The 18,195-nt window shown below is 40.4% G+C and overlaps 1 protein-coding gene across 2 annotated transcripts in view; it reads right to left on the reverse strand.

The window, feature by feature from the left end:
• The window catches only part of rxrab (retinoid x receptor, alpha b), a 71,825-nt gene that overhangs the window by 9,064 nt on the left and 44,566 nt on the right, over nt 1–18,195 (reverse strand). For both annotated transcript variants that reach the window (XM_051893814.1, XM_051893813.1), the window contains 5 exons: nt 10,936–11,086; nt 9,554–9,733; nt 6,887–7,050; nt 2,535–2,664; nt 1,731–1,863 (listed from right to left, as the gene is read on the reverse strand). In XM_051893814.1, coding sequence (XP_051749774.1) covers nt 1,731–1,863; nt 2,535–2,664; nt 6,887–7,050; nt 9,554–9,733; nt 10,936–11,086 — 758 coding nt within the window. The remainder of the gene's footprint in view (nt 1–1,730; nt 1,864–2,534; nt 2,665–6,886; nt 7,051–9,553; nt 9,734–10,935; nt 11,087–18,195) is intronic.

The following is an 18,195-nucleotide window of genomic DNA, read 5'->3' on the forward strand; positions in this document are numbered from 1 at the left end:
TATCATGCTCCAAAATGTAAAAAAAAAAAAGCATATCATAAATTTAATACAACTATATTCCATGTCTTATGATGCCCTATGATAGTTTTGTGTGTGGAAAATGCAGAAATCTAAATTCTTGTCTAATGGCACCATATTTTATTTGAGATTTGAGGTTTTCAGTAAATAACGACTTTGGTCTGTCCTTCACACAAAACTATCATGCAGCTTCAGACGATTTGGTAGAGTGCAACAGTTCGTCCGTCCACTTTTTTTCTGAAAGTATGTTTCCCATTCATTTTTCCCATAGGGATTTTTAAAAAGTCTTTGTTAAAGAGTTAAAAAGGCAGGAAACTAAACCAACCAGCTATGAAGTGAATCACAACATTACAAACTTTGATTTGAAGCAACGGATGAAATGGAATCGAAGTAAGGTGGCACAGTTACTGAAGTAGCCGGCCCACGACCCCTGGGGCCCACTTGTGGCACCAACACTGAAAATATGCATATATAGGAGCCCCTCTGTTGACATGGTGACGGAAAAAATATGAGATAGGAGGCATATTTCAATGCTTTTTTCTTGCAAAAGTATTGCATTACACAGATAAACTTTTTTATTTTAAACTTTTTAATTTTAGTTTTTACTCCCATTTCATATTATTTCCATCACTTTTATTTTTTATTTTTTTGTGAGCGAACGCAGTTTCTCGGGGGAACGCAAACGTTTTCTGAGAGAACGCATAAGCATTAAAATATAATTTTTCCTCCCATTTTATTTTTTGATTGGTGGAGATTTCTCTGCAGAATAATGAGTCATGTAGGTTTACACCTGGAATTCTACTGTTAAACCCTACTGTTAAAAATAAGATGAAATAATACAGGTTGATGGCTTCAACAAAGACATATACCATCAACTAACAACCTTGTAGCTCAACAGTAGTGGCTAAAAGAGATTTCTGGAGGGGATATTTTTCATAATAACCCTATAAGTTTGATTAAACCATCAAAACATGAGGAAAATATTTTATATATATTTTTTTAATATTTTAAATATGAGGAAAGAACAAAACACTAAACTTGGTTAAGATATTTATCTCACAAAATCATTTTGCCAAAACAGCAAACTGCAGCTACAGGTTTTATTTTACTATGCACAGAAAAACAAAAAGCTCACAGGAAAAAACATGCATTGACTGTTACTATTAATTATTAATATTTTGTTAGTTCTCTCTTGTTTTTGCATGTGTTCATAAATTCTTTGCATGACAGCCTAGCCAAAAAGTATGTCCACACAATTTGGCATGTTTCATTGCGTTATCACAAATAAAAAAAATCACTCCAAGCACAACTACGCAATATGCTTACAAAATCTTTAACAAATTTTTAATAATATTTGAATAAAGGGTAAAGATGTACATTTTCCTAGGCCGGACATCACTTTTGGCCTCTACTGTAGATCTGAGTTTAATGTTTTATAAGTTATTGATAACTTCCCTATGGAGAAAATGAATGGGTTTTTTACTTCCAGAACCTGACTATTGCACCATAGTGCATTAGTCATATACTTCAGTTTACTTGAGTTTTTAAGGCGCCATTTTATTTTGTCATTTTTAAGCTTAAAAGCCCCAGTCTCCATTCGCTTTCTTTATATCGAAAAGAACATCCGAAATATTCTTTAGAAATTCACCTTTTGTGTTTCACTGAAGAAAATTATACAGGCTCAGGCTTTTTCTCTGAAAGCTTGGACTAACCTGTCAAAGATGGCTCCCACACCGGCAGTATGTGCACTGTTTCTATGGACGTGAAGGCCTGTAGCTAATAATATCCCATCTTTCACAGCTATGGAACGATGCGAAAAAGAAGCAATCAGGAGTTCATTCCACCCTAGCAACAGAGGACAGGAGCACAAAAGCACATTGATAAGTGAACAAACACACAAAGGTAGCAAGAAAGGGAGCAACTCCACTTTGTATCTGTGTGTGTGTGTGTATGGTGGCTTTGTCTACTGTATTTGTTTACTCTAGCTCAATATCAACTTAAGTTGTATGTTCTTAACCAAAATTGTGTTCTAATGATGTTAAATACATCGTTACACTTTCATATGCTACGATCCCATTTCTGAAGCTCTGAATAAAACACACTGAACAGAAACACACTGAGAGTTTGGTTGTCCTCAGGCAACCTTCAGTCTAATGAAATAAATGCAACATGTGAACGGCGAGAACAATCCAGCCTCTTATTCTCTCTCGATCTGTGTAGAAGCCATCATTCTTAACAGAATAAGGACTCTCACTCCAAGATAATGAGATGGAATTCCTTCTTTAATCGATGCTATGGCCCGAGGCTGGATCAAATGTATCTACAAATCTATATAAATGCTTCTGGAATAGACTGTAATGTCAAATAACCGTAAACATACTCATTTCATTAGCTGATGCTGTTTTCAGCTGTAACTTCATAGCTGGAAGAATAGATGTGCAGCAAATAGGTCATGTTAGGTCGATGTCTGCATGACTCAAAAAAAAAAAGTGGTCTGTGTTTATTTACTGACGCACCTGCTCGCAGAAGGATGACCTGATCGTCCAACGGGAGATCAGAAAAGTGAGGTATCCGCTTGGCCCACTCCACTAAAGTAAAGAGTTGCTTGTCAGCTGCTTGGCAGATGTTTGTTACAGGGTCGTTAGGCTAAAGAGAGAGAGAGAGAGAGAGAGAGAAAGAGAAAGAGAACTCTATGTCAGTAGCTTTCCATGGCCACACAAAGAAAAGAAAAATCAAAAATGAGTTCACAGTTGTTTCTCCTAGACAGCAATGGAGAGGAAACTTTTGATTTGGTCTCCTGATTCTCTGATTTTCTCCTGGGAAAAATACCCTAGTGATCTCCTACTTTCAGAAAAGACAATGTCTCAAACTGCCAAGATACCAGCATCTGCAAATCAGAGGTCAGATATCTCAATATGAACTCAAACATTTCTTGAATTGGACTAAATTAGACCAAATTATTTCAGTGATGTTTGTTGCCATAGCAATTCATTACCCACACCTGTTCCATGTCAAGCCCTTGTTAGCCTGTGTATTTATACCCCAGTGTTTCCTTTGTTCAGTGTCTGGTGAACAGTGTCTGGTCCATTGTGAATGTTTCGCATGTGTTGTTTCAGTACTGTTTTGCCTGACTTGCCCCATGTCTGAATTTACTCTGAATTTGCCTTGATTTACTTATGTTATTTTGTTAAAAAACAAAAGCTGTTGTTGCAACTGGATCCAACTCTCCATCTTTTCTGAAGCACCCCGTGTGACACTGAGATTTAAAAGAGCAACTTTTGAGATACAATTTTCTATTGTGTGAGGATGGGGAAGATATTGTAAGAGTTAACATATTGTATGAGTCAAAGCACTTTATGCTACTGTTTAAAAGTTTAGGGTCTGTAAGATTTTCTTTTTTTTAAAGAAATTAATATTTTTATTAATGAAGGAAGCATTACAATTGATAAAAGTGACAGTAAAGACATTTATAATGTTACAAAATACTACTTCAAATAAATGCTGTTATTTTTAACTTTCTATTTATCAAAAAAGTTTAAAAAAGCACAACTGTTTTCAACATTGATAACAATAAGAAATGTTTCCTGAGCATCAAATCAGCTTATTAGAATGATTTCTGAAGGATCATGTGACACTGAAGCCTGGAGTAATGGAGTGATGCTGAAAATTCAGCTTTGACATCACAGGAATAAACTATATATATATATATATATATATATATATATAAAACTGTATTTTTTTATCAAATACTGTAAATGCAGCCTTGGTAAGCATAAAAGACTTTCAAACACATTTTAAAAAATCTTACAAACCCCAAACTTTTAAACGGTAGTGTATTTCTTCACAAATGTGCTTTTGGACATATCAGACTTTTACTGAGAATGCAATAAACAATGCAGAAATAAGGACAAAATGTATTTGCAAACTCTGAAACAGCTTTTGAGTGTTATTGACTTCACTGTGTGACGTTACTTTGCCTTATCTGCATTCTGCAAAGATATCATGAAGAGAAACTCAACTGTCAAACTCAGTGATGTGAGTGGAAAATGAACAGATAACTTGTGGGAAGTCTTGTGGAAATCATTCCTATCATTTTCCCCAATGGAATATTTTTATTCCCTGTTTAACTCTTGCTCTCTAAAAGCCTTTCCTTCTGCTTGAATAACCCAAGCTCTCCAGCCCAGAATCAATCAGAACAAGCACTCATGAACCAACAGCCTGGCATGTCAGAGAACTGTGCATGTTCTGCTGTTGTCATGGAGCAAATTCTGTCCCTGTAGGATCCCAAAATCACATCATCATTGAAGCACCATCATCATCTACCCAGAGCGAAAAGCTCTTCCATTTTAGTGGTAACATACCCTTGTGGAAAATAAGTACTTTTTAGCATTCTTTTACAAAGGGTATTGGAAATAATATACTTTAAATGGGTCACACTGTAGATTAGGGTCCAATTCTCACTATTAACCAACTATTAGCTATGATTTTTGCCTCAATAATCTCCTAATTACTCCTTATTAATAGTTAGTAAGGTAGTTGCTAAGTTTAGGTATTGGTTAGGATTGAGGATAAGCAATTAGTTAATAGTGAGAATTGGACACTAAACTAAAGTGTTACCTTTAAAAGAATATACTTGTTTGAAACTAGTGTATGTTTTAGACACTAAACTGCTTGTTAATTTCAATTAAATGAAAGTGAAAGTACGCATACTAATAATTTGTGCTCTGCATTTCACCCATCCAAGTGCACACACACAGCAGTGAGTATTGAACACACACCCAGAGCAGTGGGCAGCCATTTTTGCTGTGGTGCCCAAAGAGCGATTGGGGTTAGGTGCCTTACTCAAGGGCACCTCAGTTGTGGGTAATGAGAGTGGAAGAGTGCGCTGTACATTCACTCCCCATCCTATATTTCCTGCCGGTACTGAGACTCGAACCCGCAACCTTCAGGTGACAAGTCCAACTCTCTAACCATCACGCCACATTTGAGGTTTCAAAATTATTTTTGTTGTCTTTGAAATATGATTAAAGCATACTGCCAAGTGTACTGACAAGCATTTAAAGGGAAAGTTCACCCAGGTTGCTCCAAACTTGTATGAATTTCTTTCTTCTGCTGAACACAGAAGATTTTGAAGAATATGGGTAACCAAACAGTTGACGGTAACCACTGACTTCCACAGTAGGGAAAAAAATACTATGAAAGTCAATGGCATTCTTCAAAATCTTCTTCTGTGTTTAGCAGAAGAAAGAAATTCATACAGGTTTGGAACAACTTGACAGTGAGTAAACAATGACAGAATTTTAATTTTTGGGTGAACTATCCCTTTAAGGTAAACTAAAATGTAATTTCTATTGAAACTTTTGTCATGTATTTAATTATATTTCTAAGTACGGTAACACTTAAGTATACGGAACACATATTCACTATTAACTACAACTTTTGCCTCAATTAACTCCTAATTTACTGCTTATTAATAGTTAGTAAGGTAGTTTTTGTAGTGTTTAAATTTAGGTATTGGGTAGGATTAAGGGATGTAGAATAAGGTAATGCAGAATAAGGCATTAATATGAACTTTATATGTACTAATAAACAACCAATATACTAGTAATATGCAAGCTAATAAGCAACTAGTTAAAAGTGAGAACTGAACCCTAAAATAAAGTGATTCCCTAAGTACACATTTGTAATGATGATGGTTACAATGTAGTACATTTAAAATATGTTAACTTTAAATGTAATATTGAATAACACACTACAGTTAAAATGATAATCAAGTACTTTATATGTGCTTTAGTATGTTAGTCATCAAATCAAAATAGTGTACTTCTTTAAAACGTACTTTGAAGTATTTTTTTTATTTTATTTTATGACGTGCACTTTTACAAATATAAAAATTGTGAAAGTGTACTCTCACTTAAGTACACTTAAGTAGCCTTTTATTTCATTAACATTAAATTATCTGCAAGTAGTTTTATTTTACATATACTTTCAAATTTCGAAGTACACTACAATTGTACAACTACATTCCATACAATTAAGCTCACTTCTTTTTCACAAGTGTATTCATGAGCGCTCAGTTCATATCACCACCATACTCAAATATCATAACAATAAGATATACATCTTGCTTAAATGTCTCCTATTCTACACGGCTTTCATTTAAGATCATCACATCTTAACAGTTTTCCAATCAACCCAAAAGGAACTCAAATTCATTAGAGCCCTATTCATGTGAGAGGACCTTCCCCAGGGCTCAAGGACGAACACACAAACAGCCATTAAAAAACGACTGTGGGGGAAACAAACAATCTGAAAATACAAAGTAGGGAAGACAAAGCATATGCCTCTTTTCCCCTGACCTCTACCTGATTTAGAGCTTACAGCTGCACAAAACAGAGGACAAATGTGCGCAAGGCATAAATATACACAGCGGCACTAGCCTCGGTGTGTCAAACTGACATGGTTAATGGCTGAAGCTCTTATCTAGTGACATGACAATGTGCTTCTTCTGCAGTATGTCCCCTCTCAAGGGGTCTGCACAGAGGCCTTCAAAGCCAAAGTGCATTGCTATGTAGCCGAATCCATCCGCTGGGAGTGGGATCGTAAAAATAGCCCTTCTTATTCACAAACAGAAATACTTGTATCTGCATCTGACTCTTTCTTGGACAGCTGCAAAACTCTTAAAACTGTCTTTTCTATATCTGCAGGCAGGTTGGAACCTTTCTTTAGTCTTGACATTCAGAGCCCAGTCTGTTCACTGAGGAGCAATTGTGAAGTGTAACTCTGAAATGGCACACTTCAGACGAGCCAAATGTTCTCCATAAGTTGAATGTCACTGAGTGTGATTTAGAGGGAGAGATTGGCTTACAGAGTTGGCAGGCGGACTCAGGTTGGCCTCCACGTAGGTCTCCGTCTTTGGTTCCACTGCCAGTTCGGCATCCAGAATCTTCTCCACGGGCATGTCCTCATTGGCACAGTTGCCGAATTCAGCCTCGCTCCGCTCCTTCGCCCGCTGCCGCTCCTCCTGAACGGCTGCACACGTGCACATACAAAATTAGAATGGCTTGCATGTGTGACATGTCCAGATACATACACAAACAAAGCCGTGACCTTGTGCACAATAACACACAGCTGCTTTTGGTTTGCTCTTAATCTACACATTTCCACAAAAACAGCACAGGCTGTTTTTCATCGAGCTGCATATGCATCCAGCCCATTATTCATCGACTTCAGAGGCTGAAAGTTGAGGAGGTCATTCTACATTTGGAGCAACGTTATTAGTAATATGTATTCTGCTTTTTAAAATATGTATATTTTATTTGGGTACGATCCAGTGCAAACAAGATTCTGTGCTTCTATTCAGTCTATGGACAAAGTCATGGTCCATAAAAACGTCCTTCTAAAACTTTCGGTCAAACGATTAGTTATGCAGGTTGACAATGTATTGGTGTGTGTGTGCCACATTTGGGCGAGCATCTGCGTGTTGTGTACACAGTGCACACGTTTGTTTGGCCTGGTTTAGAGGGGGAGCCAGGTCTAAACCACACAGTCGGACTACTGTGGTCTGGACCTGGTGGAAATGAGCCCCGTCTGCCTCGTCGTCAGGCTGTGGAACATTTCAGCTTTCCCTTCTGTCTGTAAAAGCCCTGTTTTATGACTCTCTCTCTCTCTGTTAGACAGAAACCGCTAGCAGATCATGAGGGGAATTGTTGAGTAGGAGCAGCAGAGAGCCGTGGAGGTCAGCTGAAGGATAAAGCTTTACTCCAGGAGTCACTGAGAGGTGAGGAGAGAGGCACAAGGAAATTATTTTAGCTTTATTGTCCTCAGAAACAGAAAGACAGAGAGAGTGACTTGTGGGGGAGAAGTGTGTCAGGTTACCTCTCTCTCAGAGGCCTCAGTATAGGGGGTCTAGCCCTCATGTTCAAGATCATTTTATTAGCTTGAAAAATATACCTAACTTTCTAGTATCAGGATTATTCTTTATGACTTTTTCTACTCTTTTGAGAACAGATTATAAACAAAATTGATAGCACAACATAACTAATTTAACATACTTCAAATGTCTTCCATTAAAAATGTCACAATGCAACTTATGTCAGATATAAAACAATGAATAAATGCAATCAGTTTTCACATGCTAAACTTGTTTTACTGGTATCATGCTGTAATGGTATACTGATGGTTGTTTACTGTGACTTCTTTTATTGTACTTTTCTACAAAAGACCCACCTTGTCATCAAACAAAATGATAAAGCTTCCATAATGACTGGCTAATGGGCTTTAACTAGGTCCGAAAAAAAAAAAAAAACATATTAAAAGAGTTTCAAGGAACAATAAGAGGTTGTTTTTGAAATCATTATTATGAAATTTATCATATGGGACCCCAATCTTAAAAACAGAACATGAGGGATAGTGCGTATATGAAAAATAAATAAATAACATGCTTCTCAGCTATTGGAATGTCCTCATACATGTAATATTCTGAATATATTCTGAATTAATTACATTTAAGCCTACATTCTTTTCCCACTATTCTCTAGTGGGAATACTGGAAATACAACCTCTTGCCATTTAATTCAGTTCCTTTTAGATGATTCTAAACTTGTATAATTTAATCAACACATTAATCAATCTCACTCATTTCTTTGACAACAGCATACAGGAGTGCAATGAACTGCAAATTGTAGGTCATTAGCGCTTTCAACCATCTGTGCCATGTGTTGATTAATGTTTATTTCTTTTAAGTCTGTAAAAAGATCTCCTCCAAAATGTTTCTTTGATAGTTTGACTTTTCAAAACTGACTGTGTCTCATAGCATTTATACTTACTTTCATTTGGACATGATAAAAATAAACATTAGACATTCAGAATGAGGTGATTTCAAGAAACTGGATTCTTTGCTCTGTTTGATCGGGTTAAAGGAACAGTTCACCCAAAAATTAAAGTTATCCCATAATTTACTCACCCTCAAGCCATCTTTCTTCTTTCAGCCGAACACAATCGGAGTTATATTAAATAACATCCTGGCTCTTTCCAGCTTTGTAATGGCATTGAATAGTGCCCGAGTTTTTGAAGCTCCAAAAAGCGCATCCATCCATCAGAAATGTAATCCATATGACTCCAGTGAGAGAGTTGCGTTCCGGTGGTAGGGTTACCTCTGAGGGTACCACTTGCCGGAAGCCAATATAATGTTTTAAATATGGATATCGCTTCACTTCAGAAGGCGTTTATTAACCCACTGGAGTCGTATAGATTACTTTTATGATGGATGGATGCACTTTTTGGAGCTTCAAAAACTCTTCAATGCCATTACAAAGCTTGGAAAAGCCAGGATATTACTTAATATTATTCCAATTGTGTTCGTCTGGAAGAAGAAAGTCATATACACTTAGGATGGCTTGGAGGTGAGTAAAATGTGGGATGATTTTCATTTTTGGGTGAACTATTCCTTTTATGAGTATATGACCCATTAGAATATGACCAAATTCTGATATTATTAAGAATTGTCATGTGTTCACAGAAAGAAGCAACGCACCTTCTCTCTTCATTCCCATGGCTAAGCATTTCTGATAGCGGCAGTACTGGCAGCGGTTGCGTTGACGTTTGTCGATTATACAGTCCTTGTTGTCTCGACAAGTGTACGTCAAATCCTTTCTCACCGTTCTCTTGAAGAAGCCCTTACAGCCCTCGCAGCTGTACACCCCGTAGTGTTTACCTGCCAGCAGACATATGCTTTAGTATTCTTCCCAGCAGGGTTATCTTTAATTGGTATTTGATATCAATAATTCAACAGCTGCACATCTGTTTTTGTCACACACTTCTCTGAAAGATATAATATATGGAGTGACCAATTTCATGACTGCAGATTAACAAGTACAATAAAGCATATTATTAAACAGCTCTCTGGAATATTTGATTCTGATTGGTCAGTTGGGGCATTCTGTGGTCGTACATTTTTATATCCTCCTTTTTCCTAATAAGCCTACTGCGTTTTAGATTATGAGAGGCACTTCCGGTTTGGGGAAGTTCCACTCAAAAAGACTAAAACAAATAATTTCAAATCATAAGGTTGCTCTACAAATAATCCTTATCTGTCAGTTTGACTGAATGAGCTGTAAAGTTTCCTTCAAGTTCTCATGTTCAGATTTCAAGAGAATAACGTAACGCTTGGTATTTTAACGTGACGTGGTATAACAAGAATATCTTATCTATGGCAAGAGCTCTTTTTAGTTGCTGCATTCTTTTCCCCCTGATTATCATCTTTTTTCCTTTGTATTCTACTGTAACAGTATAAAAAAGGACAACATATACTGAAATAATCGGGGGTTATTCATGATCTGTGGTAGTAATTTGTTAATGCTTTTACACTTTTATATGTCCTTTTAATGTCTGATGGTTGAAGGGTGAGTAGAATAATGTCATCTCATTGTACCCAGATTTTGAAAATGCTTATTATTGCATTCACAGAGTGAACCTTTTGCTGATTGTTTACAGTTTAACATAAGTTACTCCCATAATTCGCACAAAGCATCATGGGGTGTAGGAAAAGGTGGATAATGACTATTGAACTGAACAGTTTACAGTATGTTGTTCCTGGCAACTAGACATGCTAGTCTCTCATATCGGTCTGTGGGCTCTTTTGTCTCAAATAATAAGTACTATTTGCAATCAAAATAAAATTTTAGGTCCATTATTTACTATTTTGGCAAGTAGCCGTGAAATAACACAAAGAAGTGAAAAAACATGTGAAATATACATTTTTTAATAATGTATTTATTAATATAAATATTAGGATAATTTAGCTATTTGGTTCTGACACAATAGCTAAATTATGATAACAGACACAATTTACGTAGTGCATTAATATATATTTTTTAATCATCTTGGTATGTGTGTTCCAGTGTGTGTGTGTGTCACCTGATGAACGGTCTCCGCAAATGGCACAGATGTGTTTAGTGAGGGAGAGGGATGTGCCTGTGGGCTGTGCCGGGACCTTCATTACCCCATTCAGACCCAGAGGGGGTTTAATGTCCTCCGAACTACTGACTGCATTCATGGGCGTACTGAGCTAAAAAAAAAAAAAAAAAAAGAAAAAAAAAAAGGATATCAAAGATATCAGATATCAAACCATTACAAGTTGCTAATAACTGAATGAATGCACTGAAGGCACCAAGGGATTTATTTGATTAAAAATACAGTAAAAACAGTAATATTGTGAATTTTCATATTTATATGCTTAATATTTTTGTGGAAACCATGATACATTTCAGGATTTTTCTGATAAATAGAAAGTACAAAAGGACAGAATGTTTTTGAAATATAAATCTTTTGTAACATTATAAATGTCTTTACTGTCACTTATGATCAATTTAATGCATCATTGCTGAATAAAAGTATTCTTATTATTTCTTTCAAAATAATAATAAAAAAAACTTACTAACACCAAACTTTGTGCATAATTCCACATAAAAAAGTGTCTGTTGGAATGGAATCAGTTACACGTAGCATTTATTCTTAACTACCCAGAACTAAAATCACACAAAGTATGATGATGGATGAGCCAACCTGTGAAAGGCATGACAGGCACGCATACAGGAAACATTATGACGAAAGAATGTTCACTATGTTTTTCTTAGGTAATTTGTGAGGAACAGATACATGAAACCATACAGCTTTCTGAAGAGAGGAAAACATTAAAATCATTCACCAATGAAAGTGCTAAACTATTTCTAACCAAACAAAAAAACAAAGGCAAAGTCTATGATGTATTCGTTTTCAAATATACAATAGTTTTATGCAGACAGCATGACGATTTGCTTCAGGGAGAATTAGAGACTATTGTGTTCATTGAACGAAAACCGTCTCCTGGCATTTCCACGCCTTAAATTGTGTCAGCATTATTTTGTTTGCACTATCAATGACTCATGACAAATGTTTCTGGTTTACAACACATGCCCACACCTGAGGTCAGGATTATCAGTGTAGATATGACATCCTGCATACAGACTTTTAAGACCGGTACACACCAAGCCGACGGTCAGCCGTCAGGCAATGTTGGGTCGTTTTTGAGTGTTGCTCGGCTTTAAAGGGGTTAGTACTGACATTCATGGTTAGCATTACACAATGTGATGCTTTAACTTTCAATCCTAAATTCTTACTTCTACAGGTAGGGAAAACATATAAATGTCACCTAAATTTGTTTAATAAGATCCTAACAGCTTACCTCTTGAGGAAAGACTTAAGAAATACAACAAATCTAAATGCAAACACAGCCCAACGTACATGACAAACTGTGCCGTGTACATCCATACTAAAAAACAAAAGAACTACCGACGTGATTGTGATAGTAAAGGAGTGGCAGGAACACTGATACATACCACTTTGCACACACCAGCACATATGCTTACAGTCACATGCACACAAATAGATCTACCTGCTGCAGTCTGCTTCTATCGGATGCAGGCATGGCTCTTTTGACAGTCAAATCCTGGTGGGCCACTACAGCATACACATGCATACAACCGTTTCTGCTCTGACAGCCGCAAGACCACGCCAAATGATGTTTCATTAACAAAGTTCAGGAGGAGCACGTTCAAATGATCTATCCAATCAACTCATCATCAGCAATTACCACATCTAATCTTCTATCCTATCAGCATGAGAGGAAGCCTATTTATACACAGTCGACTCACCTACATTCCTCAACAGTTTTCAGCATCCCTCCACACCCTGACACCTCACTCTTGGCTTGTTCCTACCACAGCCAGGAATCCGGGGGGAGTACACTGAGTTTTGACTACCTCTGGAAGTGGTCTAAAGTGGACTAGCTCAAAATGTTTTAGACCCGTTTTACACCTGTATTAAGCGTTGTTCACTTGTAATCCGACCAAAACGCATTATAACGCCAGGTGTAAACAGGGCCTAACAGTCTTAACTTTAAGCCCTGAAAGGCACAGATCCCCACATTCATGCACTATATAGGATTAGAAATCAACAGCAATCCCTAAAAATGCACATAAACCTACCAGCCAGATAAACATGAAAAACCTAGACAAATGTAACTTAGGGTGCTTTCACACTAGCACTTTTGGTGCACACCCAGGTTCGATTGACATCAGAGTTCGGTTCCTTTGGATGATGTGAACACTGTTTCCCGAACTCAGTGCGCTTCCGTGAACCATACCTGAGTCTACCTAAAAAGGGTGGTCTGGGGTAAGATTCGTGTGAACTTTGGTACGGTTCTCTGCTGATATGAACGCAATCATACTAAATCTCGGAAGTGAACCACTACTGATGACGTTATGATTCGATAAAACTGTGTGTTTGTGTGTGTGTTCTCATTCACTTCCTGACAAGTGTGACTGATGTATATCTCATTTCGCGTTCTTTAGAACATTTGCAGTACATTTGCGGCAGATGGACACAAGTGCTGTTATGTGCTGATTCCTTGAATACAAAACCAGAGGTTCAAAAAACAAAATATAAAAGTGAGGTTGAGCAACGCTATGCATTTTGCCACCTTCTCGCATGGTTGCTACCAAGCAACAGGTGAAAACAACTGCTGCTTTGATTAATCAAACGCACCTCGGTCTGGATCCAAATAATATAATGTGAACACAATCCAGTAGGGGCAGGGGGAGAGGGGAGCAATCGGATTCGGACCAGGCAATCGAACCAAGTGTGAAAGCATCCTTAAAAAGCAGAGCACTGTGCTAGCAACACCAAGGTGTTGGAATTCATGAATCTATAGATTGGATACACTGTAAGTTTGGATAAAAGCATCTGTCAAATGTGTAAATGTAGGAATTAGTGGCATCACACAACCATGATTAATTTGAGGTGGCACCAGTGGTGGTCCTGGCTCACATGGTGGATGAGGCAAAACAAACACACAACACTTTTTTAGCTTGTAAATGACTTAAATTCAAATCCAGACTATTTTATTTTTCAGTGAACTGAACTTCAAGGAAATAATACATGGAAAAGAGCAGATTTGACATTTGATAACTTTTTGTGTTATGTAAAAAATGTCAGCATGATGCTTCTGGTAGAAATAATTGGGAAGTAGCAAGACTTTCCATAAAACACATGCCAAATCAGGCTAAGAAAATACGCTCTCTTTTAGTCCTGTGGAAAGAGTGAATGACTGGCATTTTCATAACCCTGAGAATCATCTATGACAACCAAATTAAAACAGCATGAGTGGAGACAGACATAATGAACAAGGAAAAAATAAGTTTTATTATCGCATCTTACACTGCAGAGCCCAGAGGAGCTGTTAGAAGACAGATCACATGTGCCATGTGACCATCTCATGCTGCTGCTTTGTGTGTAGAGCTTTTAGAATTGTTCAATCTGTCCGCTGCTGCATTGCAGTCATGAGATGCTGCGTACATCAGTCACTGACCAAAAACATCCCCAAAATATTATCTGTGCTCTGAATTATGCTACAAACCTTTCTATATGATGCATAAACATATATTGAGTAATTATGGGGGACTTAACCACAAATGCACTTTCAGGTGGTTCTATCTTAAAACCTATAATAAAAACTCTGGATTTTTAAACAAAGGATTTACCCTTTTTTATGTAGTGTGTAACAAAGCTCTAAGTGAATGAAAACATCCTGCAAAGTTTTAAATCTGAAAATGCACTGTATATAAAGTTATTGTCTCTCAAAAGTAAGAGTCGACTCAGGGTCAAATAAACGAGTCGTTTGTAAAACAAATCCCAAGCCGTTTCGTTGTGACGTCACAACGAAACATTAGCATATCGCCCGCCCAATTATTGCGCGCGCAGACGCCAGGGAAAATTCTTTAAAAAAAAAAAAAAAAAAAAATACCACAGCAGTACAATCTTTTGTTGTGTTCCCATCTTTTTACTGATGACTGCTTCTCAAACCTCAGGGAGTTTAACGCAGGATTCACAAAACACTTGGTCTTAAAATATGGATCAGTGCCCAGTTTATTTGGACCAGCTTGCTCCTCTGAATCTCATCCTGTAAGTATGATTAATAATTGATGTTTATATTTTCTAGCGATCGTTCAAAATTTGTAGTTTTGTATGTTATGTTGTGTAACGTACACCATGTCTCCTGCTAACCGGCTAACTCACGTTTAGTTCTGCTATTCAGATGTGGGTCCAATATTGTCTAAAAATTGCCATGGCAACCCAGCGCGTTGTTCGGTGCTCTAGATGCGTGGTCGAGACTCAGGTGCCTCAAATGAGGTGGAGTCCCCTCACCTATTCCCCGATCTAGTTTGTTTTTCTGAATCAGAAAAGTGCTACTTTGGTGAATAAGCCAGGGTGACCAGAGGATCACAGTGGGGCAATACCCGCCGAGTCTATCTCCGTGGGCCCCCCACTCCTCTAGTGCATCGCAGACATGTTGTGACTGTGTTCGTAGGTGGTTTATGTTTAGTAACAACATGGCCACGTCGGCGCTCAGCGCTCCATGTGGTCGTCCAGTAAGACGGCTATGTTCACTGTCCCACATGGCTGGTAGCTTCTCGGTGGATTTCTGGTCCTTCTAATGGGGGACCTAGAGTCTTAGTCAGGGCTCCAGCAGAGGATCAGATGTCGACTGATACATTGGAGAGAGGGTTGTTGAGCTCTGGACATGAAGATGAGGCTGAGCGTACCACGGTTGTGATGTGCTCATGCTGAATCAGATTTAGAGTTAACGACCATGCTTTCCTGGGCCCCTGGGGGCGTAGTGCGACGCGTTCTCGTCTTGCCCCGTCCCCTGTCTTTAGCCCGGACGTGCATGAAAAACTTGGCAGTTTGGAAGCCTTTTTTGGTACCAAAAAATATTTTATTGGTACCATGTGCCTTCTCCCATACACACTGCCACCTTGCAGAGTCTGACCCCACTTCGGGCCGCTATGCCGTCCGAGTCGGGTCCCAGCACTCTACCTCGCTGCCCCACACCTGGTACGTCTCTGGTGCATTTGGTCCCGCTGGCTCGGTGTCTGGAAGCCTGGCTGGCACTTCCCAGCCCATCCCGCTGGCTCATTCGTACCATCAGACTCGGCTATGTGATTCAGTTCGCCCGGTGTCCCCTGGTGTTCAGGGGTGTCCATTACACTCGTGTGTCCCTGGACAATGCACCTGTTCTCTGGGCGGAGATTGCTGTCCTCTTGGCGAAGGATGCAATCGAGCCGGTCCCTCCAGCCGATATGGAGTCAGGGTTCTACAGCCCCTACTTCATTGTACCCAAGAAGGGCGGTGGGCTACGGCCAATCCTGGATCAGCATGTCCTGAATCAGTCCCTTCACAGGCTGCCGTTCAAGATGCTTACGCAGAGGCGCATTTTCGAATGCATCCGTCCCCAGGATTGGTTTACAGCGATCGACCTGAAGGACGCGTACTTTCATGTCTCGATTCTGCCTCGACACAGACCCCTTCTATGGTTTGCGTTCGAGGGTCGGGCATATCAGTACAAGGTCCTACCCTTCGGGCTGGCCCTGTCGCCCCGCATCTTTACGAAGGTTGCGGAGGCGGCCATTGTTCCGCTCAAGGAACAGGGCGTTCGCATCCTCAACTACCTCGACGACTGGCTCATTCTGGCCAGCTCGCGGGAGCAGTTGTGCGAACACAGGGACATGGTGTTAGCTCACCTCAGCCGGTTGGGTCTTCGGGTCAACTGGGACAAGAGCAAACTCGCCCCTGGGCAGAGGATCTCTTATCTCGAGATGGAACTGGACTAGGTTGCCCAGACAGCGCGCCTCACCGAGGAGCACGTCCAGTCTGTGTTGAACTGCCTGAGTATGCTCAAGCGCAGGACAGCGGCCCCACTGAAACTCTTTCAGAGGCTCCTGGGGCATATGGCATCCGCAGCCGCAGTCATGCCGCTCGGATTGCTTCATATAAGGCCGCTTCAACACTGGCTCCATGGCCGGGTCCCGAGATGGGCGTGGCAGCACAGTACGTTCCGTGTCCCCATGACACCGAACTGCCGTCGCACTCTCACCAAGTGGTCGGACCCTTCGTTCCTGCGGGCTGAAGTTCCCCTCGAACAAGTGTCCAGGCATGCTGTGGTCCACACAGATGCCTCTGCCACGGGGTGGGGTGCCACGTACAACGGGCATGCAGTGTCGGGTCTGTGGACAGGGCCTCAACTGCATTGGCATATCAATTGCCTCGAGTTGCTTGCAGTACGTCTTACACTGAGCCGCTTCAAGGAGCTGCTGACAGACAAGCACGTACTGGTCCGCTCGGACAGCACTGCGGCCGTTGTGTACATCAACCATCAAGGTGGTCTACGCTCCCGCCGCATGTCGCAACTCGCCCGCCATCTCTTGCTATGGAGTCAGAAGCATCTGAGGTCGCTTCATGCCATTCATGAGGCGTGCTCAACCGTGCAGCCGACGAGCTCTCATGGCAGCCTCCGCTTCTGGGCGAATGGAGACTCCATCCCCAGGTGGTCCAGCTGATTTGGCAGCGCTTCGGGGCCACACAGATAGATCTGTTTGCCTCCCCGGACACTGCCCACTGCCAGTTGTTTTATTCCCTGACCGACGGCACACTCGGCACGGATGCTCTGGCACACAGCTGGCCCCAGGGCCTACGCAAATATGCGTTTCCCCCAGTGAGCCTTCTCGCACAGCTCCTGTGCAAAGTCAGGGAGGACGAGGAGCAGGTCTTGCTAGTGGCTCCGTATTGGCCCACTCGGACCTGGTTTTCGGATCTGACGCTCCTCGTGACAGCACCTCCCTTGCCCATTCCTCTGAGGTAGGACCTTCTGACTCAGAGACGGGGTACCCTCTGGCACCCGCGTCCCGACCTGTGTAAACTCCATGTGTGGTCCCTGGACGGGACGCAGAGGTTCTAAGTGATCTCCCGCAAGTGGTTGTAGACACTATCACTTCCGCTAGAGCTCCTTCTACTAGGAACCTCTGTGTTGAAGTGGAACCTGTTCGTCGAATGGTGTTCCTCTCACCGAGAGGACCCCCGATCATGTTCGGTCAGATCTGTGCTCTCCTTCCTGCAAGAGGGCTTGGAGCGACGGCTGTCTCCCTCCACCCTCAAGGTGTATGTTGCCACTATTGCCGCACATCATGATGCAGTCAATGGTAAGTCTTTGGGGAAGCATGATATGATCGTCAGGTTCCTGAGGGGGGCGAGGAGACTAAATCCGCCTCGCCTTCCCTCTGTACCCTCTTGGGATCTCACCCT

The sequence above is a fragment of the Ctenopharyngodon idella genome, chromosome 5, assembly GCF_019924925.1.
Source record: "Ctenopharyngodon idella isolate HZGC_01 chromosome 5, HZGC01, whole genome shotgun sequence".
NCBI lineage: Eukaryota > Metazoa > Chordata > Actinopteri > Cypriniformes > Xenocyprididae > Ctenopharyngodon > Ctenopharyngodon idella.